The following is a 27,418-nucleotide window of genomic DNA, read 5'->3' as shown; positions in this document are numbered from 1 at the left end:
GTTTACGTATACTTTTACGTTTATTTTACAACAAATTTAGATAGAATTGGTGTAAAAGTAGGGAGTTTTTTTAACATCGTGCTTAACATAGATCCGAAGAAATAAGATTTAGGCGATCGAAAGATATAGCTTAATCTTGACAAAATGCTACAATATGTATCGGTCACCTTTTCCATAAAGAATTTCTTTTATGAAAACACGAGATTTTCTTCGTCGTGAACTCCAAAAGCTCTCGACAAAATTGACCGATAAGAAGATGCTAAAGCAAACGAATTTTTGGCATAAACACTTCTATCTTTGAGCACGGTAACGGAATCTAGGCCTATGCACAATTTGTTATACAAATGTGTTTAGACATAACGTCGTGACCTGGTGAAACAAAAGAGATTTCTGGTCAGACGTCAAACGGGAACTCGATTCCTATTTTTCAGACTAATATTCTTAAAACATTATGGAGTATCTATCCGAGACGTCTTTTACCAAAGCATCTATCAACCTTTATGTTCAATCTCAGTTCATGAACGTAACGGTTAGTTCAATATCAGAATGCCGAACTCTATAAATACCTGTTTGTTAACTTTTTTTGTGAATACATATACATCTCAGGGTTTTTCTCGACGACCTTTACTAAATTAGCTTTTTATGGGCCTTCTCTGTTTCTTTTTTGTTTTGAAATAGGCGTTTTTAGTTATACATATCATGATATAAGTAATGCAAGAAAAGATACCTCCGAAAACTTTTATATTTTTCATAAACTCGTACTACCTAACCTAAGTTGCATGACTAACATAGTTGCATCATTTGTTGAACAATCTATTTCTGCATAAACAACAAAAAAACACGTCCTCTAATAAAACATAACGTAAGTAATATATTTTATGCTAAGGTTGGCTTATCTATCTCATCACAAATTTAGTTTTTATATTTTTTACATTTATAACTAACTGTCCTTACTGGTCAAACGCTTGTTGTGTGATCCACTATAGCTATTACTGCTAATGCTGAGACATTTGTGAGACTTAGTATTAAAGACCAAGTGAATAAATTGATCATATTCGATAACAGACAACTCCACTCATGCAGTATTTTCTAACTACATTGCTCCTGTAGGGATACGTGTTTTAAATTTTGAATGAAAATGTAATTTTAGGCACCTCGATTTTAAAGAAAAGTCATAGCTTTAAAGAAAATAATTTTCGTCTATATAAGATAAACTCAACTGAAAAGCATCTAAGAAAGGTTATCGTCTTGCTCCTTAGCTCAGGCTTAAAGACACTTATTATTCAATATTTTTTCATGATTGAAACATACTTTGTTAATTAAAGCATAGTATGACCATTTGCAAACATTAGAAGTGAATTAGTAACGATAAACATTATATTGAGGTTGACTTTATTAATTACAAAATGCTTTCATACCTGATACGCAAACAGCGGCTCCCACAACAGACTGAGAACGAATAATACAATGATCAATAATAGGCGCCGAATTTTCATTTATTTCCAAGCAGTAGTGTTTGTGATGGGGAACTGAAACCACGTAAGTTCAGATGAACGTAGTAAATTTGTAAAAAACGGTAGAACTTCTCTGCCTTTTATATATTTAACTAAAGTAACCACGTATTAAGAGAATATAGGCTTCAATCATTTACTTAATTAATACTATTACCATTTGAGCAGACTTCTGGAGCAAATCGTAGTGTGACATAGCCGAGATAAGACCCACGACTACCTTCAACAAACGTAATTGTCGATTCCGTGTCGCGCTCTAGAACTACAGTTTCCGCTGGATTCCAGCCGGGTCCACACCCGAGCATATGTACGGGACTGTCCACTACTAAAAACTCATTCTTGTAATTTCCACTATGAATTAAGATAAGTGGATGTAATCGTTCAGGTGTAGTACCCAAACATCCGTTACGTCCGCTGGATTCGTCGTCTCTACTGTTATTAATGCCGGATGAGACAGTTAAGCTATGTGGCCCTTGGTGGCCCGATTGGTGCGCAAAGGTAGTTCCATTGGTAGTGCTGTCCATTTCTTCCGTATACGCAAACGCACTTTCGATTGTATCAAAGTACGCTATCGTTCTCCCTTTATACCTGCAAGTTTAGACGTAAATGTAGCCTTGAAGCTCGCAGGTGACTGCAGCTAACTTTTGCATTAAATAAGCCTTTTCAACCTTTTTTTATGGCACATCCTGAATTGTGCAACCCAAATCACCAACCTTTCAGGATTAGATTCAGCCTTTGTTTGCCAACCGGGACGAACGTGAACTCCTCTGTAAAGCTGCCGGAAGCTCTCCTTCCATGGATTGTCCGCTAGCACTAGTCCACATGCTGAAATAACAACATCTTACTCGATTCTAAAACTAGAATAGATGTAGCGCAGGAGGATACTATAAAAACTGCTTAAGATTAGACTCGGTTGAGGGAGGGGGGGGGTCTGCTCATATATTTGATTTCTGTGGTCAGATTCATACAACAAAAATGAATCATATTGGATTGACCTTAAAAAAATAAGCTAAGCATATTTCAACACGGGACTAAATAATACTTAATCATTTTTAAAGTATTACATATATAAGTTGATTATTCAATGCATGGTTACGTATCCATGGATACGGTTAGGTACCTGATAGTGTCAACGATGACGACGACAATGATGATGACGACGATGGTGATGAGATTCCGTTTCCAAGTTGATAGCTATTAGCATGTAATCCTAAAAAAATATCTCTATGTTAGGGCCCTCTACCGGTTAGAGCTACAACCCTATTTTTGTAGGTCACAAGTGTGACAACACTACAAAGTACATTTGTTTCTCATTTAAACCTAGTTGCTTATGCACATTGTAAGGCGATTACGAGGTGAAACTAGGTTTAGTTACATAATCTACTATATTAACCTCCCGATAGATAACACCAGTTAATGGACACAGAAAAATAGTATCAACTTCCTTTATTATGGTGATACGTCTTGATAAATGATTGGGTAGAACAGCGAACTGTAAATGTTCGTAACTGGTTGCAAAACAATACCATGATTTGTTTGCGAAACATTGCCGGCATCGGCGAGATGGCCTGAATGAGAAGGCCTAACTTCGGCCGATGATCCCGCAGGTGTTGTCCGTTCAGGTGAAATCCATGGCTTAACGAGCATTCCAGGAGTCACTCCAGAACCATTCGAAGTTCCTAATGTAATGAAAAGATTAGTTTCTTCAAAGACTGCTTCAAAACAAACTTAACACTTGTAGGGACCCGTGGAAAACAATTGTGAGAATCAGGATGAGACTTCCGAAGCAAAGATTATAAAAATGCCCAATTATTTATAAACAAGCATTACTTTTTAAATTTCAATTGATATGGCATTGATCGATTCAGCCATGACCAGCATACGTTTAGGACCTGTAAGCCGCGGTAGGCACCTATAATAATCTTTTAGTTAAGTAAATAATATGGCAAGGTTGTCCCTCGGGTCCAAAGTGAGCCCCAAAACAAGGTTCATTTTATAAACACTTTACTTTTATGTAGCATTATTATATAAGTCATTATGAGTTTGAGCTCATTTTTAGACACAAACAGATGCCAACAACAATTACTTATATTTTGGGTAGTTTAAATCCAGCTTCATCTGGTTAGCTAACTAAAACAACCAAGCTCAAAACCGACCGTATGGTTAGTAAATGTGGCACAGGATTCATCAATAGTTGTCAGATAGTTTTTTTACCTTCATGTCCAAAATAATCAGACACTTCATGTTTTTTCGTCTAAAAGTCATCTAAAAGCCATAGAATTTACTGCACATCTCAGTTGACAAGGGAATTATGCTCTTGCTAGTTTGCTAACAAATCATCCACGGTGGAAAGCCCGTAGTACTATGTGAAGTGCAGCGTAATTCCCGCGACATTATATTGCTTACTATTGCAATGGGGATTACAATAGAAGAACCAATGTCAATATAGAATTCAAATATCAGATTTTCACACTTTTTCCATAATAATTTCTAATTAGACTATTTTTTCATTTAGATAATTAATTAAATTAGCAAAGATTATTTGGAGTGTAGCAATAATAATAAATGTAGTGCTTCTTCTTACCAGGACCTGTGGAAATGCCCTGCAAGGCTGGGGGAGGGCTTACGGCTCCTGCACGATGCCCGTCGACAGCCTCGTGAATAACAGGTGGCACAGCCGGCTGATAAATAGCTGGTTGCTGTTGAGATAAATGCAAAACAGAACCGCTGGTAGAGGAAATATGGGCACTCGTAGCCCCAATATTTCCTCCGGGTTGGACGAAGTAAAAACTTGCACTGCCTCCCTGGCTTGGACCACCAATCATTAGTGGAAGCTCATACTCGAATACACTTTGATATAGGCGTTTCCAGAGTTCCGTGTCGCACGCTAAAATATGGCATAGTAGGAGCCATTAATTCTTTGATTTACCGTAAATAGCCCTTGAGTAGGGTTTTAGAATTTCATATTAAAAGAAAATGTCTAATCCGACACGACTTGAAACAAGAATAACAAATACACATATCAAGTACGCAGAACTAAGGCAATACCTGCTTTGATAAGCAATAATTACACAATGCTTCATTGGTTGTCAGATTCGCCTATAATACAAACGTGCTATTTTTGACATGCCCCTTTCGGCGAAGAAGAAACAGACTGATAAAAAGATTATCCATGGAATGCTAGTTCAGATAAACTTTAAAATAAGCTGGTGTCAAGTGAAAATGTATAAAATATATTTATATGCAATTTCTGTACGTAAGACAGAACGATTAAATATTAAATAACTGACCTATAACGTAAAAACGTCGGCACACCTGTGCCAGCCGACATAAATCCTGTTCTAACAAAAAAGACGCGATATTCAGTAGCAATTCGTCAGGAAGCTCTGTGATTTCAAGGCCACGTGTCGTCGTTTCAGCTACATCAGTCTCTACCCGCTCCGCTTCAAGATTTGAAGGATCGGTCGAACCACTTGCGGACGAGCAGCCGTTCGCTCCCATCATGCCTACATGATATTGTTCCATGTAGAAGAATTTCATACATTTATCTTTTAAATAAGTCTTTGTCTATGAAGTCTGGGTGAAGTTAGTAGTACAGTTTCCATTAGTTTAAAGAATACGAACTGTTCGATCCTGATACATATTGACGACTTCGAGAGAAAAGGTAGATGGCTACAGTTCAGCTAGATTACAGTTTTCTGAGAGTTCAAAAAATAAATATAGATCTTTTACAGAAAGTATGTTCAGTTTGTTTATCTGAAAATCCATTTAACAGTATATCTATTTTGTGGCTAAAAAGGTTCATTATTTTGCTTGTGGCTTACTTTGCAATTTCTGAAAAGGGCAATTACAAAAAGGCATCAATGCGTATATTTATCACTAACACTACTGTTCTACATCGGTACCTTCAATCGATGTTTCATTATGGCCTAGTGGAGAGGAGCTGCCTACTGACGCACTCGTAGGAAGTACCGGTTCAAGAGCCATCAACTCTGAACAATGTGCATCCAAACACAGCGGCTCCTCAGGAGATGAACTGCCTGTGCGCCGTTGGCGCTTTCGAGGAACAGTTGCCCCCCAATTAGGTCCTCCGTCGTAGAGTTTTCGACGCAAATCGTACGGTGGTTGATGTGGGGCTACAGCACCCACTGCACCCAGTGGACCACACGCCGAAGCTCCTACTGGTGCATCTGAAAGGACGACTTAATTGTTAATATTATGGTGTTCTCCAGTCTATTGAAGACTTGCTTGAGGTTGCGTAAATCAAGAGCCTAGGTGCTATATATTATTAGCCTTTAGATATATGTTCATGCTTAAACTATACGCAGTGAAAGACTATATTAAGATATATGTTGACGTATTAGCGTATACAGGACACTTCGAAATGCTTGTCGCTCTTTGAGGGGATAATAGAACTGTAGAGTTCTATTATCAGTAGAGTTATGAAGGAGGTTTTTCTTAATATCACGGTGAAATGCTGATGTTAATTTACTGACCAGGGTTGAAAATTGGAGGAAAGAAGGTGACTAGGTAGGTATCATGGAAGTATTAGGTCGTTCTGTGTAAAACGTAACATTGTGAGCTCTAATATTTCGAACCTTTTCTTAAGAATAGTTCTTTCAGTGTCAGTCGAAGTATGCACTATTATCATCTATATTTTTCGGTCATTCAGAGGTAACCTATTTTTTCGTTACAGTAAGGCCTGGGGTCCAGGGTCTATGAAGTTTCGAAAGGCAATCACGTTGACATGAACTTTTTTGCTCAGCTCCTGCGGTGTGAGGTCGTGCATTATCGCGCATAAGGAGTGATGGGTCACCTTCGTTTATTAGTCTTGGCTGCTTACTGCAGAATTTTTCATCATCTTCAGTTGTTTTAGCCGTAGTCGACGAATCAGGACTCATGGAGCTGTAGTAGATAACACATACACTAGGCTACTAACCAAACGTTACAAGCTTCACAGCTGTACCTTTGCTTTAGAGTAATGGCCCGCCAGTCCAGTTACATCCATCTAATGATGCAACTGTTTGTGAAAGATACACTTTTAACCGCAATTCGAAATTCGGTACAGGAATTGGTTCCATTTGTAACGAGAAAGCAAACGGAAGTAATTGTTTCTACGTTCGGTGCTTGATTCCTGCTCAAATCATGCAGCACCAGTTTATTCAACTTCTTTCACTATTAATTTGACATATACCAAACCTAAGTGCTAAGCCTGTGCACTTTGAAATGATCCGGCTTCCGCAACAGCACTTAACTCTTCTTTATTCAACCTCGTTAAGGGTGTTTCATGAAATTCACTTTCAAGTTCAAAGTTGCCTTTCCAGAGATTAGTGTTAGAACTTTAACTGAACACCAGGTTCAAACTGTTTACTCCGCTGAAGTTTCAGCGAAACTCATAGTCGTAAACAACTCGAATTTTCTCATCTTCTCGACCTCACTACAACTCGCCTGCAAAAAGCCTGAGTGAAACATCTGAGTGAGAGATATCAGATTTTAAAGAGTATAAAGGCATCCCGAAGTGTCGCGAAATGTCGAATTCTTATATAATAAGGTTATCTTGATATATGAAATTGCTTATCGCGTTTCATATTAAGCAACCTAATATATAATTGTGTGATAAATTCTGAATCGGTTGAGAAATTAAGGCAGATCATGAGCATGTAAAGAAGAGCCTGTTTTTTTGTTAGTGCTAGTGAGTCACTTGGTTAAAGGCAAGTGGTAGCTGCAAGCCAAACAATAGATTCTCTTTAATTCCGTATGCTTGCTTTTTCAGCTTTAAAATCCAACCATTCGACAACTTTTCTCTACTGCTGAAAGTTTAGAAGTATTCGCGTGAGGATGCTCTGCTCTATTACCACTCAAATGCCAATGAGGGTGGTCAAATGATGAGCCAAATAAGTTTACTCGCGAAAGATCCTAACGTAATATTTTTTGACATAATCTATGTCTGACGATATTTAGCGGGTGACAAACTTTAGGTCACCTCAAACTACAAAAAACCAACAGATGAAACTTGGTACATACCAATATAAAATTAAAGGACTCACTATGTGCGGCTACAAATGTATTTCGAGAATTATGTTCGATTTTTATCTGTTAGACAGATAACTCGCTCTCAGTACGAACCAATGTGTGCCTACGCTCGCTGACGAATTCAAACTATCATGTGTATCTTTTCAGTTCTGTAGGTAGTAGTTTAGTAGGCAGACACGTTACCACTGCGTTATTACGGAAACTCTTCGCGACTAAGATAAACTGCTTAAGTGTTATCACAGCGGAGATAATTCGCGTTATTTTTACTACAAAAAGTCTGATGCACACAGTCTCCGCAGACGGAACATCGAACGATCTGTATCGTCCGCCAGAGAAGGTGAGACTGACGTCGAACAGGGGTGCCCCACATTTTCCAGATTAAGTTCATATAATTCTGACTGCTTGCAAGCCTTAATCAGTGCTATAAGTAACGCAGCGTATCCTTCCGACAATTTTCTTAAATTTTCTTCAATAAGCCAAAACTGGTTATGGTGGCCTAAATGCAAAACACACAGCTCCCGATAAATTTCCAGGCTTCGATGCGAAACCAGAACAGGAGAGTACGACATACTAAAAGATCGTTGTTCCATTTCATACACTTCAGAACCTTTTCCAGTACACCAATAGCTCCAGACAACAAATATTTTGGCAGAATTTAAAAAATACTCTATTTTTGAGTTCGGTTTATATCACAGCGCATTCACCCAGTAGCGACCGTTTATCGCCACATACAGAAGATTGTTTTTGAAGATATTGAATATTTCGAAGAAGATCGGATCTTCAAAGAGTTCAGGCAGTGAGGCCACCTGACTCTTTTGTTAGTATGCGTGTCTATTTAAACGAAGTAAGGTAGAATTGGTTGCTATTAATTAGCCTACTGCTTGACCACTATCATTATCTAATCTGGCAAGTGTTGATTTTTTATTAGTACAAACGATATGTCTCGTCTGCAAAGATAGTTTTTAACTTTTTTGAATTTCCGTTAGTCTTTCTTCACTGAGGTACTCTTCATTGGCTTCAGATATTTCCGATATCTTTGCAAACGTAAATCATTTCTTTTTTGGTGGGTATCAAACGTATCTGTTGGTTAACGCTCGTTATTTTGAGCACTTGATGTAATACTAACAAAAAAAGCCACCTTACAAGTTCTACGTTCATCTTTGACTAAGTCAGTAAACGTTCCGTTATTACTGCCCACGGCTGACACTCGTTTGTGAATCTCGAGAACTATATTAGAGTTTTAAGTATTAGTATGATAAATAGAACACAAGCGTAACGCTTTGAGCAAGACTTCCAGCCATGCAAGAAGGTTTTCGAGAAATTTCATTTTCCAAACAGGAAATAGAAGTGGGCTTAGTTAAAAGTTCCCATTATTCGGCTTATTACTGTCACATGAATTTAGTCAACTAATTGACATGGTTATTAAAGGAAAAAATTCTGCTATGCACGCATATTTTCACTTCCTTAATCAAGCCAGATTTCTAACGCAGTCATATTTGTTAAGGTGACATCTATCAAATCACATCCTTTATAAATTTTAACATTTAGTTGCAGAATTAATACCGGATTTCCATAGCTCTATTAAGAACATGCTGTATTTATTGAGCTTTATCACCCCCTAATAATCGATCTCAAAGAAGCGTGCCGTACATATTAAGTTCACATTACACAATATATTGAATTTATTTCTAATAAATTTTATTTAAACATCAAGTCTTTGAAGTAACAACCAATAATCACATAGCAGTCTCATTTAATATAATTAGCATATATTAACAACAAAAACAGCGTGGATACATTATAGTAAGCCATGCCTAATACATCTCAGTAACTCTAATCAGAATATTTTTTTTAATGCAATGGTTCTAAGGCGACAAGGAGGTTTTAAATTCACCGCCTGGTTTCTGCACTCAACTGATTGAGCTTGCAGCACGCTATACTTATTTAGAATACTGGCGGCGTTGAAACTAAGATGCACAGTCGCTGCTCAATTAAATAGACTCAAACTCAATCAAATAGTTATAACTTTTAAGGACAACTGTGACGCTCTGAGGCAAAATATTTTAGCTTATAAAAGATGCACTATATTACTTTACAGTCGAAAAGGATATCGGCACACATTTTCAAACTGCTGACAAACGATTTTATATGTAAAACTGACATATCCTATTTCAGCGAGTGCAGGCGTGACAGATCGCTTTAATTAAATTTCCGCAAGTCTAGCATTCACATTTCGTGCTGATATCATGTACTATTTTATTCACCATCTAACACGACTGTTGCCGGCGCTGAACAACTAAGTAACTGTGTCTGAGTGAGCGTTATCTTACGTCTTGCGTGTTCCTGTACGTAGTATCGAAATGGGGAGAGGAACAGGTGTCACTGAGGAATAGAAGGCGTTGATTAACAGAAGTCCACAAAACTGCGAATTGTCTGAAGTCGCGAAAGTGCTTAAATGTCTCATGTTTCCTTGCATGCAGTCACCAACGTTGCTACGAAACTGGGGGAAAACCTATCGCTGTCTTCGCGTAAAATCGGTAATAAAAATGGAAAAAAGTATAATACGAAGCGGGAACATCGCGTGATTTTTATGAACTCCAAAAAGGTAGTTTCATCTTTTATAATGTCTTCCGTCAAAGATTAGGAGACCATAGACTCACCGTGTCGAAAATACGCTTCACCGCTAAGTCAAGGAGGCTAATGAACCTGCTAAGAAACTTCGGTTAAGTATTCGAATGAAACGAACCCGTCTTCACTGGACAAACCCAGTCAGAAGTCGGACCATTGACAACTACGAAAAGGTCTGTTTTTTAAACGAACCTTACTTTAAGATTCACTGGAGAAATGCCCATTATGTCTTTAGAGAATTTGGCAAAAAGTTTTTCGAAAATCCCGTCGTGCCGAATATCAAATACTCATCAAAGGTTATGATTTAATCTACGATTCTGGCAAAAATACTAAGATCATGCATTTTGCACAAGGAAATCTAGAGCAGTAGGAATATGCTGAGGTTATTGAGAGCAAGACGCTACTTTAGGTACGGAAATGGTTCCCTGATGGAAACTACGTCATGTCCAGGTCTTACCGTGATCTGCTGACTCAGTAAATGTCAATTGCATTAGAACTTATAAAAGTTCATCATGTTACGGGTTCGCGTAGGACAAGTAATAACAGCAGTTCCACATCATCGTAAAGAAATTACTAACGTGTGGTAGCATGGTCCACCCATAACCGTGACTGCCAAAAGCTATATCACAAACATTTTTCGAAGTATGGCGGCAGTTATCACTGTAAAAGGCGGTACAACAAAATACTCATGCTCTCAACTATATTACATTGTTTATTATCAGTTTCTTTACTAACGTGATGATTCGTATCATGATTCTTTAATAACGTGTAAAAGACTAGAAGAAGTAATACCTCACTTGAATGCTTTCCAATTGGACTTAAATGTTGAAACTATTTGATTTAGTTCATTTCAGTATACTTGGTCGAGCGCCATCTATAATTCGGTTCATACTAGATATGTCCATTATTTTATGCAGAATACTGGGAGCGCGTGTAACTATAAAACAGTGAGAACTTCATGATAAAAAAATTTCTAAAAACGCAATATAAGCACAATAATAAGTGTTAGGATAACTCCCTAGCACGAATATAGCGCAGTTAGCACATTTTAGGCATATTCAAAAAAAATGATTAGTCCATTTTAATTTTGGCTCGAATGTTAAACCAAGACACTTTCAAAGTTCGACTGACATATGTTTATGGAGTATGAGAAATACTAAAAAGAATACATTTCGTTTTGAAAACTTTACGGAAAGGTGTATCACAGCCGCTTCTAACGTCAATCATTCTTCATACTTGAGGGCACTAAAAAATAGAAGTCTGAAGTTAAGTAAATATGTATCAGCATGGACAATTACATACAATGTTTGCTGGGAGATTTTAAATGCGATGAGCAGGCCAGCGAAATCCGCTTTTATAAGCATGGCAAATGCTAAAGCTAGTTTTTCGGTAACAGGCAAAAAAAATGAGAAGAAAGCAGAAGGAAGCGTTCTGGGAAGGACGTCGAGACATACGGAACATTGCTGAGCTGTTGCTCAGTGCTACAGCGATAAAGAACGTAAATAACTTAGTTATTTCATTATAACCTTCAAAAGTAATACCATCAGATTTCATAGAACTTAATGAACAAATCTTCATACAACGGCCGCAGAATTCGCTGATATGACGTTACTACAACTTAGCATCAGCGTAAAACATAGTGCTCCAACCTTTCTGAGGCAGTCTTGATTGACAATTAATCTATACTTCATGAATGCTTCGTAATATGTATTCTTACGTTATTACATTATTAATCGATCTTATGACGGACATATCTTTTTATTAGCTCATCAGAAATACGCCTGGAGCGACGAAGCTCAGCCGAAAAATTTCCAGGGTTGACCCGTTTATTAAAAGTAAAATTTTCCATCTACCAGTTTATATCGTTTATATACATATCAGGAATATTATGCAGGGTATCGTTAAAGAAGTTATCTGCAGAATCCACATCTGTAAACTCGCATGTTAGTCAGCAATAGAAGAAGGGCGCTAAAATATTGGTTAAACTTATTTGTACTAAAAATTCTTCTCGGAACCCTCAGGTTTTTAGAAAAGATTGTCAGGATATTAACGACTGTAATACCAGCATAATAGAAAGACATTACATACAAAAATACTATATATGTATAGATAAGCTGTTAGCACACATAAATATCGAGTTATCCAGAAAGCTTTAGAAAGATCTGGATCGAGTCGAGCCATTAACAACAAATTTATTTTCGTTTCTAAGAGCCGATAGAAATAATGCCACAACAAAAGGCTGATCGCGCATTTCGTATATATGTTTATGTATAATAATCTGAGTCTGAAGGAAAAGCATGAGACAGACACGTTGGTATATACCTGGAAGATGGTGTTGTTGGTTGACGCTAGGGCTGTTGCTGTGTTCATTGTCATGCGGCGGCGGCTGCTGCTGTTGAGCAGCAGTCAAAGAGGCGGCTGCATTGCCCGTTGCACTGGCGTTATTTGTGCTTGTGCTCAATGAAGCTAGATTGGCCGTAACTCTCGAACTTGGGTAATACTCGAGTGAATTTGAGGACGATTGTGGAAGCCTTTCTTCATACGGGGGTTCAATTCTTTCCTCCGAAACATTACTGCGTACGCTTCGGGTCCCGGAACTCATACTGCTACCTTGGCCTCCACTACTCGACGATGCAGTCGAACAACCTAAGTCGTAACGAGCAACACAAAACAATACGTATTATTAGTTCAAGTTTTATTAGGCGCATTTAAAGTAAAAATAATAACTATTTTAGTGCTTTCCATTAACTTTCACGTATTTGCTTGTTTGCAATTGAAACAAGAATGATAACACCCCTTCGATCATTTGTAATGTGTAATTACTATTACTTCAACTCTGTAAAGTTATTTATCAATAGTTCTTTCGTATAAGATATGCCGCTATCGATTTTGGATACTCCGGTAACCTCCTAGGTAGGTCGTCAAGTTCACAAACACGCGGTTTTCGTCTCGAACTCACATAACTTCTTTATAGAATATATCGTTTTATAGAATAGGAAACAAGCACTCGTAAAGAGGTAAATAAGCTCGATTTATTTTACTCCACATCTCTTAAGCGATTTGACCGGTTAAAAGGCTACTGTGCCCGAGAGACACACCAGTTAATGAAGCCATGAATAGCAAGTGTTAACTAATATAAAGTACTGGAAAGGGAATGAGGCCATGTTTAGTTTAATAAACAAACATTTTTAGATCTGCCAATGATAGTGAAACAATTTCTTCTATTAGACCCAAAACGTTTTAACTCCTTATTCTTGAAATAACAATTTAAAAGGTCAGCTGGGTAAATATCCCTAGCCTTTGGAGCAGCGCCTATCTCAGAGAAGTTTTCCAAAATTGGCTGGACTATGATGAAAGGAGACTGTAGTTGTAAACTTTGGGAGTCCACTCTCTCATAAATAAAGCTCGGGTCCAGGTAAGAAGTAAAATTTAATTGGCATTTAAGCTAGGCTTTCAAAAGTTCTTATTAAATCGTTTGAAAGGTAATGGCCTCTCTCCTGAACGTCTGCTTTTTCTTTCATTCTCCTGCTGTTTGCCTACGATCTTACGATTCGAAATCAGATTGACCGTTTAAGATAAATGGGAACCTTCACATATCTCATCAATCATAACTCATTAAGTGATCGAAACAACGGCCTACCAACCATCGAGACTCATCGGGCATTTTGAATCAATCGAATTTTATTAAAAACCAGGATTCAGGATGCTCCATAAGTTGCATAAAGATAGTTTTCCTTTTTTTGTTGCTTTTTACTTTTTATGAGAGAATAAGGCTTCTTATTGCATACTTACCCAACTGAAAGAAAGAAAGCTCTTTCTTGAGGACCCAATAGGCAATCTACAATTGAATCTTTACAACTTTTTGCAAATGTTTATTACAGAGGGAAACATAATTCTTGCAGAGGGTACATATGACGATAAGATGTTTAAGCTATCGCATTTGCACCAGCTGAACTAACAAAGATTAAGCGAGAGATTTAGTCAATTACTTTGATGGTGACGCAGCCGTATGAAAACCGATCCCTCGCTGAAGGAACTCGAGCGCCAGCTTGAAGATTGTATGTTGATTGTTCTTTCCGCTGTTTAACTGGATGAACTGTGGGGGAACTCAAAACGTTTTATAAACCGGGAAATGCTTAAGGCGGTCAACAAAGATCTCTTTATTATTCAGCTCACTGACTCAATATGACTTTATGATTTAATTGTCATTACTGGAAAATGAAATTGGTAAAAGTACATTTGACTATGAAATAAGAAATTAAAATAAGATCATGTAAAGTTGCGACGACCATTTAATAAATGTGTATGTTTCTAAGATTTGAGTGCTCGGTTTTCTGCGAAGTAAAAGATATCACCATTACTCTCCAGATAACTTAATACATAACTTTTAGTGTGCATAAATAAAAATGCGTAGAATATTTAAATGAACATTTATAACTTCTAACGAAATTTGTTTGTGGCTTTGAGAGGTGACATATGAGCTCTTTTTTAGTTCTTGACTCTAGATAAGGCGTGATAGTGATAACAATCGCCTCTTGAAAATTAAGGAAAAAGCGACAGAACAACCTTTGAATATCTAAACATCGGTTAATTTCGCAATTTGACTTTAAACTAATAGAGATTTTGGCTGCAGATTGTGAAATATCTCTTATGAATTAAATTCTCGCCGGGATTCTTTGCCAAACCGAATAAGAGGCCACGTAGGCACACAGTGTAATTTTAATGCGTGAACTGCTGACGTAAGTGCCACACAACGTTGGTAAAGTTTGCATTTGATATGATCGTTATTCCAGGTTGACAAGTTGATGGATTATGGCAAAGCATTAATAAAAATTTTTCAGCCTTTTTTCTAAGTGCACGAGCCGTCGGAATCACCTTTATTTAGGTATAGCATCAAGGACATGTTTCCATTGAGACTCCAACCAGAGTGGGTTTTGCTGGAGTTTATTAGAATTTCTTCAATACAAATTGAAGCTATATAGGAACGACATAAGCAGTTATTAGTTCTCGTAATAATTTCCTATTTTCCTTAGGTCTTTATTTTTCTAATTATTAATTTATGGTAATAATTGTTGTTAACGTTAAAATTTGAACCAGTGTGGCATTATGTTTGCTAACTACTGTGGTAACGCACTCAGACATGGGCATTAAACACCTGCATCTCTACACTATAAGGGCTAGCCTGCCGTTTCAAACGTCTGCTTCGCAAACCTCCACTCAAGTCTAGCGAGACAATTTTAGGGATTTTTGAAGTGACATCGAGAGAACTTAAATTTTCCGCTTAGGAGGATAGCTGTGAGTCAACCCGAAATCACACTTACTTCTCGCTACGCTAGGGAAACTTCGCACACCGTTCGTACTGAACTCTAAACACTGAAAACGGCCCTGTATAAAGATACTATGAAATAGGTTTAATACAAAACCGGACATATCAAGGATTGCCTCAGATCGCTCGAGTAGAGAAATGTCAAAACTATTCAAGGAAGTACGAGAAAGGAGCCAAGCACCTCGATTTAGGGTTATGTATAAGAACTGTCGCTTTGTAGAAGAAGTTTGTGTTTAATAAGATCCAATCATAGACTGGATTTAATGGATCTATGGCGAGTTTAGATCTTGTATTCTGTTAATAATCTAGCGACGATCTATGCAAGGGTGACTGTTATATCTTTCTTTAAGAGTGCGAGCACGGCCCTTTCGTATAACGTTCCGGTCCGCATTCAAGGTGAAAACAGCGCATACTTCATTGCTCATTGGAACGCTAAAACTCCCAAAGTCAGCTCCCTTTTGCATAGTGAATGCGGTTCCCCATCTTCAAACCATCATTTAACTTTTATTAACAAACTGAAGGCTTGTATTAAATTACTTTTGGTGCTCTAGCAAAGGAATTGTCCGGTCTTTCAGCGTCATCAGAATCTATAACGTACATTTGGCCTCATTAGGGAGGCTTGATTTCACCTTTGACCTGTTGTGTCGGATGTAGTGCTAAATCAATCTTACGATAAGTCGTACCAGCAGTGAAATGCATTTTCAAAGCAAAGATTTAATTATGTAATAACGAAACATAGGTTCTTTTTTGGGGTAAATGTTTATTGGCACGTAGCTGAGTTAGCACGTTTAGAAATCAGGGCGGCCCATGCTTAATTCGTCATATGGAAAAACAGCGCTGACGAAGTTTTCTTCATTTGAAAAATGAACAAGTTCGTCAGCGAAGTGAACGGCATAACAGTATTCGCAGCTGAAATTTAATGATTCTTGGGTGTGTTTCACATGTGACACGGTGACTTTCAAGCAGATGGACTGTACCGATAAGAAACTCGATCAGGAGCACTGAGCTCAGCCAATGTGTTCTTTTAAATGTTGATTACGTGTTTACTTTGAGGTAGTATTGCACGTTACCGCATATATTTGTTTCATATGCAAAAATGGCGCTAAATGTAGCTTTATTTTCAAATATTTTATGTAAAGCGACACTTTACGATATTTTTTTTTTGTTTTCAAAGTGTACTTATATTCTTCAACATATGAGACCCTTCCTTTAAATACCGCCCTTGAGTCTTTTATCAGGCTAGTTGCAGTGAGCTATAGAAAATAAAAAAATTTACGTAATTCTCAACTATGTGTTCTACCTTGGAACTATGGCGGCGAAGACAGGTCGTTATGCAAACCTTGTATTCGGCACAGGATCTGCTGCTTGAAATACTGTTAGCCGTTGGTTCCAAAAATTATGCGGATATTTGGATTTGTAAATGTATCATATGGAGGCCTCTACGCAAAAATTGATAACGAAGCCTTAAGCGCCGTAGTGGCAGCTGAAACATGCATTCAAGTACTCAAGTTTAATTTATGAAAATACCATATTTCTTCACCTTTTTATTTTCTGGTGGTCAAACCAATAATGTAAAAATGACATGTAAATGCCGCATGATTTGAATAGAGATAAAAAACGGAAGCGTACAGAGGTTCGCTTTAATTTGTTCTCGCTTCATAATCGTGGCCTATTATTGCACCAGGTTGTGACTCGTAATAAAGAACAAGTTTTCTATGATAATCGAAGACAGTTACGAAATAGATCCGCCGAGACATTACCATAAAGCAAAGGTATAGCCAAAAGCATAAGTTACACTTTTGGTGATATAATGTAGATATTATTCACCACAGCTTCATAAATCCTGTTGGGCGTTTACGGCTGAAGTGTACTTCCAACGACCGAAGTTTTTTTAAACTCCGCATTAAGCGGGCACGATTAGTGCATAGAGCTAAGCTTTTCCTACTGCATGATCCTATTCGATCTCCCATTACAAGAATCACGGTAGGAAAAACGAGAGAGTTACAGAAGGCGTGGTGTCATTCACCATACCCACCCGACACAAGAAAATAAATTATATTTTTCTTCAAAATCTCAACCCCGAATGAAACGAAAATCTCTCATATATCAGCATGATGTCAAAATCACTCTTTAAAACTTTGTAGGATTTCGTACCTTAGACTTTTAAATATAAATAAGACGTAGATGAATGAGATGAGATCATAGATGATAATAGTGCATATCTCAATTGAAAATAGACGAACTATTCTTGTAAAAAAAAGTTTGAAACGTACACTTTGTCACATCTCATACTAAACGCTCTAATGTATTACGTCACTCTTGTTGTGATCTCTGAAGTGAACTTTTGCTCCTTTGTTATCGTAATTCTTTCAATGTGAGGTCTAACGTTGTTGTCCACTGAGAGTGGTTTACCTCTAACTACTAGTTCTGGCTGCAAAATTTTCTCATCATTTCCCTCTACTATTGAACGTACACTCAAAAGTTACTAAGTAACCAGGGCTTATAACTGTACGAGAAAACAACTGTATTGGACTATTGACTAGGCACCTGCGCAGCTTTACGTTTGTTTTTGAGTTATGTTCCGCCAATTCAATTGCGTCCACCCACCGATGTCACCGTGTGCAATAATTGCGGAAAATTACACTTTTGCACTACAAGTCCCCTTTCGGTACGAAGACGGACAATTTCTAAGGTGAGAGTTAAGAAAAGCAAATGTATCTGCATCTATTTTTTGTTCACACTAAAATTATAGGACACCCTTTAATAAATTACCCGAATTTTTTTATTTTTGATAACTCATTGCAACTCGTCTAGTAAAATCCCGATTGTTGACATCCGAGTAAACGATCTTAGAGTTCAAAGAGTACAAGTGCATCTCAAATGGAAGAAAAAAAAATGTTGTGAAATGCCGTAGTGTTACCAAATAGCGTCATCCGAAAGTATGAGAGTATTTGCCACATTTTATAATGAGAACCCTCTGATCAAATAATGTGATATTCCGGAAAAATTGTCCGAGTTTGAAAGCGTGCTCTATGCAAAACCAGCTTGCGGTATCATTCTTTTTTTTATAACCCATGAAATATATTTATTGCTATTTATGTAGTACGTTCGTCTCCGCACGACGACAAAGGCAGATGTCACCCCGCTAAAAGTCTTTTTTAACGCAAAAACTGTTTGGCGTGGTGACGCTAGGGTAATACATATTGGTATGAATCGATCTGAGTACACTAAGAATTTGCTACCAACTATTGCCATAGAGCTAAACAATAACAAAATTAAAAGATTTTTTTTTGTGTCAACATAAAAGTAATTGTCAAACAGTTCGTCAAGAGCATTTAGATGACGTTACAAGCTTATTACCGGTCTTCATATTTTCATATCGGACCAATAACGCTTATTAGCATTTGATCTTTCACTGCGTTCCAACTTTGTCTAGAAGCTTACGGTACTAGGGTTGCATAAATATGAGGTCTGATAAGCCTTGTATTTTAAAATTCATTACTCAAAGGAAGAGATCATCGAGACCTTGTAACAGAATCTCGTGAGGAAAATAGAACTCTTTCAAAAATTCGTTGCACCAGTTACGACGACCCTCATGCTGCGACGAAAAAGTCGTGTTTTATGACACCTAATGAAAATAATTCTCTACCTTGGCCCAGACTCTGCCTCCGGGCCACATACTGGCAATGCTTAGCAAAAGGCGAGCAAAAGAATATGTCTATAGGACATCCAAGAATTTGACTTCCAAGAAGCTTTAGCAGGATGCCTTTATCAATTAATATCGGTTCTTTTCCACTTTAAACAGTTTGAAAAAAATCTGAAAAATTCACATTCAACTTTCTTGACTATATGCAAGTTTCCTACCTTCCGCATGGGGTTCAAAAGAAAAACGCTTGTTATATTCATTACGGTCAGGAGTAATTTGCCAGGTTTTATGAAGCTTTATTCGTAAGAAGATATCGCTTCATTCGTAGACTCATCGTGTGCTGTCGGCGGTTCTCGTGCAAAGATTTTTTAACATTGTCTTAAGTATGCCTATTCGACTGTAGACTCAAGATCCAGGTCTCTCAAATTTCGCAAAATATTTGACTCATGAATATTCATTAGCCAATATTCATCGATATACTAGACAACAAATATACAGTACTAGACACATTTACTGAAATAGGCCAAATCAGCTATTTCGTCATCCCGCTGACTTATCGCAGCTCTTCCTTGTCCATGACAATATATTTCCAGGGACTTTTTTCAAGCTGTGCACGGTACAACACTGCTTCGCATCCTAGAATGATTCTGTTTTTCTCACGTTTTCTTAGTTCATAGTGTTCTGTATTCTACATACACGAGATCCTAGCTCCTGTTAAGGTTTTACGCCCCTCACCCTTTCTTACCTTTAACCCGAAGAATTAAGTTGATTTACAAGAAGCTGCTTGAAGACCGTTCAAGTATTTTCTCAGTACAATACAGAGTTCCACTATGATGTGATGTTGCGTGACAAGTGAAGTCGAATAGATGCATGGCATAACTTCAATCTATTTTCATAGAACTATAACTAGTTGGCCTTGGCTAACTTTGCGTAGTGATCAAAAGTTCTGAACATACACTGCGCACATAATCCTTTTAAGTTCAATATAGAAAATATATGCGAAATGCAATAGTCCTTATTGGATGAGCTGATAAGGGGCCTCAAAGTTAGACTAAGCACCTATCTAGAGAGAAAGGGTCAGAGTCTCTGATTTCCAACGAACTGCCAACAACTCATGAGATAAATGTAAGATGGATATGCATAAACCAGACATCTGTGAAAATTTTTGAATACCTTAAGTTTGGATGCACGTTTTAGGTGTAAAAGAAGCCAACATCTGCAGATTTTACTTAATATGAATAGGATGCAGCGGAAAATACGTTTCCAACCAGATAACTAAACAGAGAAGCCCCCCAATAAAAATGATGTCGGCTGCCGATTATATAATAAAGACAATTTGTTTTTTCATATATATATAATATCTATTTCAATATAGGCTGAAATAAGAAATTGGTCAACTGCTCGGGTTAGCCCCCCAGGTTCTAAGGTACCCCATTTAGGTATACGAATTCTTTTAAATGTATTTCAACTGATAGTTGTAGCAGTGCGGGTTCTTATATCCAACGCTTTGCTAGAAGCCATAAAGGCACCGGCAAGCCGCTCTTCTTTAGTACTTAATAATATGCAAAAATCGATTGCCGGGCAGCCCTGAGGTCATAAAATAATCCGTTTCACTCTGAATTTTTAAATAAGAATGCGCACGGATCTTACGAGCAAAAGTAAAAATCGGAATCTTTGCATGAGTACAGTATTTAGAGAGTTCTGCATAGCTAAACATAAAAAGCTTAACTGAACGGATCAAAATTATTATTTTGGGGGTAGATTCAAACATTTTAGAAATTTAGAAATACTGTAGTTACGTACGAGGCATCGAGAGTTCACAGAATGCATTGATTTTTCTGAACCGCCAGTTATTCAATAAAGTTAAGGAGAGAGCAGCTATCTAGTACCAGAAGGGAGTAGACCTCTATGGGAAACTAGAATACAAATAGCTAAGAGCGTAAGTAGTAAAACACTTAGCAAATTTTACAAAATTATATAACGTCACCTATGTAGTTAAAAGTTGAAGAATATGGGAACTAACTTTGTAATTGTAATAATGAAGTAAAAAACTAAGATATCACTTAATGTCCCGCTATATTGGAGCCTTTATGGTCTTCTTTTTAAAATAGTAAACCAAGAGAACTTCGAATTAAGAAATGATTGAGACTACTTAAATATGTAATAGATGTTGCGAACAATATGAAATATAAGCATTATCAAATATATAAAATCGTATTAAATTCAGGTATATAAAATAGTGTTGTTTTACTCGATAATACAATAACCAAACGTTACATAACAGGCATATTAACAATTAAATAAACAAGATGTTTTAAAATGAGTGTGTTTCATATAACTTTTCGTACCTCCAATTTAAATCAATTAAATTTACTAAGAAAACATTGGGTTTCTAAAACCAAATTATCTACGCGACGTTACAAGATCCCTCAAGTAAATTCCACTAGTTTTTGAATTAAAATTCCTATTCTAAAGAATTGTGTTAGCCAACAGCTAATTAATGCTAGAGAGAGCCTATTTTTGTAGACAATGAAATAATAGCATCGCTATAACTAAGTCTAAAATATCGCTTTCCAAAGAGAGCTCAAACTAGAATAATTTTAAAAAGTCATCGTGCCATAAATAGCATGCACTAGATGATTCATATTCTCGGCTGCTCGATAGTTTGTGCGACTGTGAGCTCGCATGCGGTTTCTGAAGAATTGGAAAATCCCCGTAGGCCAACGCGAGATACGACGAAAAATCAGTTATAAAAGTTTATCAAAAACTTATCAAAAAATTTTAACTGACGTTTACTAGCTTTTAAAAATTTAACTGGCTTTTTAACTGACAAGAATCTCTGGTATATGTCTTTTATCGTTAGAGTTACACCAATGCCCTTTGAAGGCGTCAAGACCAGGAACCTTTTCGCCGCCCAATTTTCTAAGTGATTGTAGGCATCAAGCATACAGTGGGTTCCGGTTCTTCAACAAACTCTATTGTTGACAGAACGGCCTGTCATTTCGTTATAGTTAGAACTAAATTCTCTTGTGATATGAAGTGATAAGAGTAACGTCATACCACAAAACATCTTCCGGTCAGAAGAAATCTTTACAAGGAGGCTTAATGGAATAGCCTACAATCTGGGGATAAACGTAGATCGAAATGAATGTCGCATAAGATAGTGTATCTATTCTCAAGCTTGAGAACAGCCATTTAGTTCACAACTCGCTGTCTGGAAATTTTATTTTGCTTTGGAACAAAAGCTTTTTAACAGCTTAAAAATTCAAATTTAGACCAATTGTATAGGGTGCGTTTGATATGAATTGTTAAGAAACTTAGAAATTTAGAGAAAAATTCTTTAAAATGAGTTGCCGATGCTTTTAAACTGGTGAAATTATCATAAGTAAGCGGTAATAATATAAAATTTATATACATATAGTCGATGCTTTAAACTAAATGAAAAAATACACAACTATTAAATCCTAACGAAATATATGACTTCAGAAGGTAACGTAAATTCTGCCAGATTTGGCCCTCGCTTCCTTTATGATGCCTTCATATGGTTTTGCAGTATTACATAATATAGGACACTTGTTCCTCTTTTCTGTCTTACCCGGCTTTCTTTACTTTAATGGTTCCCTCGTTTCTGTCTCTCCCAACAGACACTGCGTAAAGTATATACGTAATTAAACGCTGAATTGAAGGTACAAACAAAGTATACAACGGCATTGTGGCACTACGTTTCTCGATAATTTACTATACCTACAAAGCCTATAAGACCTTTTAAATTCCAAGATTGCGACCTAGATCTTGAGTATGAGAGCGGTAGGAAATATTTGTTGACTGGACTTTATAATATTAAAAATGAAGCTGGATTTATAATAGTTGTGCGCAAGCCTATTTTGTATGTAAAACAGCTTTTGCAGAAGAATTTTCAAAAGCTAGATATTAAATATAAAAAGGCAGTAAGTAACTCTTCGACTAAAGCAAAACACTGCCTCTTCTCAATAAAATCAAGGTCGCTCTGGATGATAACAGGAAAAGTGCTAACTAAATCAGACAGGTTATTAGCAGTAACAGAAAAAAAAATATATAAGCGCTATACACGACGAAGGATCCTGCAAACATGGCCTCCAAGTAATAAATTTATTTTTACAGCCCGAAATAAGAGACTGTAAAGAACCGTTTATTCTTTCTCACTATTAAAGACAAATTCTTGATAAAAAAAAAGATTAAATTAATTCTATTAACTGTTAATAGAATTAATAAAAAAGAATGGCTCAAAAGCAGACGTGTCTGGCAGGTTGAAAACTCCTTATTCTATATGGAGAAAGATAGAAAAAAAAAGATTCTTTGACTAGCTATCTAGCATTATAGCCTTTAGAATTATAATACCAAAAAGGTTTTTCCGTTTTCAGAGTACAGTCGAGCCAGATGTTAGTCATAGAAATCATCACCTAACTTAAACAAAAAATACCTTTAATATCGATTCGGTTTTGCTGCAAAAAGCGGCATCCGAAATAAAATAATTATAATATCTAAAATTTTCAAACCACATAAAATTAAGTGTGATCATTAACGTTGCAGGTAATTCGGTAACAATTTCGTTTTCTAAGATCACCTAAATACGCCCAAGGTTTGCACCTATGAAACGCGCGCTGTTACCCTCTATTCTCTGTGTGCTAGAACGGGTGAACTGTGTGAACTCTATGTGCTAGAACTCAGCAAAATATAAAGTAGTCCAAAAAATACTGACGATTTTTCTAGCCAGATGGCTTTCACAAATCTTAGGTAATATGAGTCGTGCTGGCGTCACTTGAAAGTCGAGATTCGAGATGTTGGAACGCCGGTATTCAGACAGGTGAGTAAAATTTCTGCAAACGTCCGCTTAAACTTTACCACATACATATTTAGCTATTCGGCAAAACTAGAGAGAATTTAGACGGTCATGTTTATTATATATATAGCACGGATCTTGTATTGTCAGAATATTATCTGTTTCTGTCTCTGTAACACCCCTTTAATAGCGTTAATATAGTTACAATAGAAGGGGTTAAAAATTTCTCGTCACAATTTTTCGCCCAGAAATCACAGAAATTTTACAGGAATTAAAGTGTTACTACGAAAATGGAAGAAGGTCATTGATCAAAATAGCGAATATATAGTTCAGCAATGTTGTTTCAAGAGTAAAAAAACACTTACTTTAATTTTAGTTTTAAGACCGGCAATATTATTTCTACCACCCATATATTTAAATTCAATGATCCCGGCGGAAGCTAACAAGATCTTGGACTGAGTGATTCAGTTTCTTGGGTGAATAAGTCGGTATCAATTAGTATGTGGTGATATATTCTTTTGGGTCTCATGTGGTTCTAAGAGGACAGCAAAAGTCACGAAGTGATTTGAAATAATGATATTGTACAAATAGTTTATTTGCTAACTTGGAGTATAGGTGACGAGAATTTGCTAAATTTTAGCATTTCATTAAGAGCAATTACAAGTGGCCACACATTCGACTCACTACATACACAGAAAGGCCAGAAACATTAATAATTATAGTAAATGGAATCAGAATTACAAATGAGCTCTAAAGACGAAATATAACACTCTCTAAACACAAAGGTTCACCCATCACCCGGCGTAAGAAAATGGCAGAAATAGTTTGACAATTTTTAAAATAGTAACCTTATTATATTTATTCAACCTTGTAGTGCAGGATAAACCTAAATTTTGAACGAGTTATTAGCATAATAACATATTGAAAATCGTGCGAAACTTGACCGTAATCCTATCGTTGATATCTCAAATTTATTGCAGATCACAAGAGTCATCTTAATATTCTCATAAATTTGTAAATGTGCTTTGTTTAGTGTTCTAAAAAAATAAAATAATTTAAAGCTTTTTTTTTTGTTTTCAAGGATGCTTAAATGTGTTCTATGTCTACTGAAACCAAAAAAAATGAATATAAAAATAAACATATGACAACTAACCTGTACGGAAAAAATAGACAAATTAACTGGTATAGAACTAAACTGCTACAAAATATCATACAAATGATTTCGTTTGATAATGCTGATGCACTCATACCTGATACGGACACTAATACGCATCTAATAGCAGGTTTTTTAGTAGAATTCCCATTGCCGACACTTTTGCGCCGAAGGCTCATGCGTGCAGAACCCGCGGCCTGTTTACTTCCCGGAGTCTTTGAAGACATGATGCACGGACACTGCGGTTACACTTGTTTAGGAAGTTAATGTGAACCTCACGGGTACTTCGTGTAGGCTCCTACCGCTGAAAAGTGGGTGTCCGACTGGGCACTGAGGCTATATAAGAAGAGCACAAAAACGTCCAACAATCTCAACAGACTGTGCTTTCAGGACTTGCCTGAGTGCAGTGATCTACTCTGGGATCACTTCGATGGTCCACGGCGCTTTCCACAGCTGCACTATCAACACTGCCACATTCTGAGTCGGCTACAAGGCTAGCCCGCCCCGTCTTAGTCTTGTTTATTATTGTTATTAGTATTGTTACTTGTTAGCATAGAACCCATGGCCCCATAGCGTTACACAAAGGCACTCATTTGATCACTCGGCGGTATATTGATTTATTATTGCCAAGAACCAACTAAAACAACGTACAAATAAAAGACCGTTTTAGAGATGGAACTCAAGTACTGCGGTTCCCCTTCCCCGACAAGCGGAGGTCGCCATCTTTGCAGTTACACAACACTAATGGACTAACCCTTACTGGAAGCTTGGTGGTGGGGACTAATTCTCCTAGGGAATTTGCTGCCGCGCCAATTTCAAATCGAACATGAGCAGTATTCGATCGATACGCACCATAAATTTACTGCTCTATGTATCCTTAGGTGCAAGCAGACCTTGAAAGCTTACACTCCGAGGCTCCTCGGCCACCTTCTTTAGACTTAGTAGAATAAATATTGTGTCTCATAGCTCAGTCGAGTTTCAAAAGGTTGCATAACTTAGGAAGTTGTTTAGTTCTTAATGTACTGAGTTTTGGTTAGCTTGTTTTGGTTTCTAGCCATATTATAACATAATAGACAGACCAAGTAAAACAAACATCGACCAATATCATGTAGTACAATATCCTCCCTTAGCCTAGCGCCTGAATTTTCCGGGTTATCTGCAGCGATGTCTGCTACGCATATGTTGTTCAGATGGCGCTTCATTCGAACGGTATAACTACTCATATAACGAGGTGGGGAGATGTAACTGAATCATTGGTAGCACCCATCCTATATGCACATGAACACTGCGATTTTGTATTGCTTGTCTCTAACGTACATAATTCTCCGCGATTGGGCATCTACGCGGGCACTTGATTCCTTTAGGGAACTCCACAGACAGCGTTTTCCTATAGAGGACAGCCTATACTTAGTCTTTGGCAATAAGTTATTACAACAGTTTAAGCAATTACACAGTTGTTATCCGTGAACATCAATAAACATGGACAGCTTGTAAGCGTTTGTTCTTTGCACATCGTTGTTTTTTTCTGTTGTGAGAAACATCTTCCCGCCTGTGTTCGTGTGTACACACAATCAGAGCTTAAGGCAGTTAAGAATACAAACGATTGTAGAAGTTAGCGTGCTAATTTTTACGATACTCTAACGAAATTGGTCTAAGTGAACCAATTCGATAAGCGAATCCTAATAGACAATGACCATCTTGTAAATACTTTTATAGATATATATATCTTACCTAAAAGGCCGAAAAGTGAGAGTGATTATACTCTTACGGTAATGCTACATTAATCAACAATAATTTTGTACCGATCACAAAGCAACTTTGTTTTGTTTCAGTGTTCCAAGCAAATATATCCCAAGCTGTGTTGTTAAGCAGTTCTCAACTGATAACTATCTATTCTAGGTAACTAAACCGCCTGTTGAAAAAAACGCATAATTTTTTTTTTACATGATACTGTAATCATATTATTGAAAAGTAAAAAACAGACTTGCCATCATAATATAAGCCAAAAACGAATTATTTGAATTGACAACACTATAACTTAGTATATAAGCTAGTAAACGCGGTGCTTCATTTAAACTATTAAGTGGGTTACTTCGCGCTTCTACAGCGAAATATCAGAACTTCTATACTATATACAGAGGACACCAATGGTGATGAAAACAGTAATGCTCAACACGAATTAAGGTAATTACTGCAACAGGGTTTCAGAGTATGTGCAACTGCACGATAGAATTAGACGTACAGCAACCTAGGCCCTATCGCCCCAGCCATACATCAGTCACAGTAATTCAGGGCTTGTTAG

General features: G+C 37.0%; 1 protein-coding gene across 2 annotated transcripts in view; it reads right to left on the bottom strand.

The window, feature by feature from the left end:
* Nucleotides 1-25,876, bottom strand: part of FBXO11 (F-box protein 11) — a 34,617-nt gene extending 8,741 nt beyond the window's left edge. Inside the window, exons 1-11 of one of the 2 annotated variants that reach the window (XM_022848603.2) lie at nucleotides 25,214-25,300; nucleotides 14,162-14,268; nucleotides 12,495-12,818; nucleotides 5,417-5,701; nucleotides 4,802-5,017; nucleotides 4,096-4,398; nucleotides 3,038-3,190; nucleotides 2,632-2,721; nucleotides 2,225-2,336; nucleotides 1,669-2,099; nucleotides 1,419-1,529 (exon numbers count right to left, since the gene is read on the bottom strand). In XM_022848603.2, coding sequence (XP_022704338.1) covers nucleotides 1,419-1,529; nucleotides 1,669-2,099; nucleotides 2,225-2,336; nucleotides 2,632-2,721; nucleotides 3,038-3,190; nucleotides 4,096-4,398; nucleotides 4,802-5,017; nucleotides 5,417-5,701; nucleotides 12,495-12,774 — 1,981 coding nt within the window. In that variant the 5' untranslated portion in view covers nucleotides 12,775-12,818; nucleotides 14,162-14,268; nucleotides 25,214-25,300. Of the gene's footprint in view, nucleotides 1-1,418; nucleotides 1,530-1,668; nucleotides 2,100-2,224; nucleotides 2,337-2,631; nucleotides 2,722-3,037; nucleotides 3,191-4,095; nucleotides 4,399-4,801; nucleotides 5,018-5,416; nucleotides 5,702-12,494; nucleotides 12,819-14,161; nucleotides 14,269-25,213 lie in introns of both variants that reach the window. The other variant, XM_022848602.2, reaches the window with a different exon arrangement.
* Nucleotides 25,877-27,418: the final 1,542 nt, after the last annotated feature.

Source organism: Varroa jacobsoni, unplaced genomic scaffold (genome assembly GCF_002532875.2).
Source record: "Varroa jacobsoni isolate VJ856 unplaced genomic scaffold, vjacob_1.0 scaffold_1361, whole genome shotgun sequence".
Lineage (NCBI taxonomy): Eukaryota > Metazoa > Arthropoda > Arachnida > Mesostigmata > Varroidae > Varroa > Varroa jacobsoni.
The sequence above is the reverse complement of the archived record's forward strand: the minus strand, read 5'-3'. Positions and strand labels throughout refer to the sequence as shown.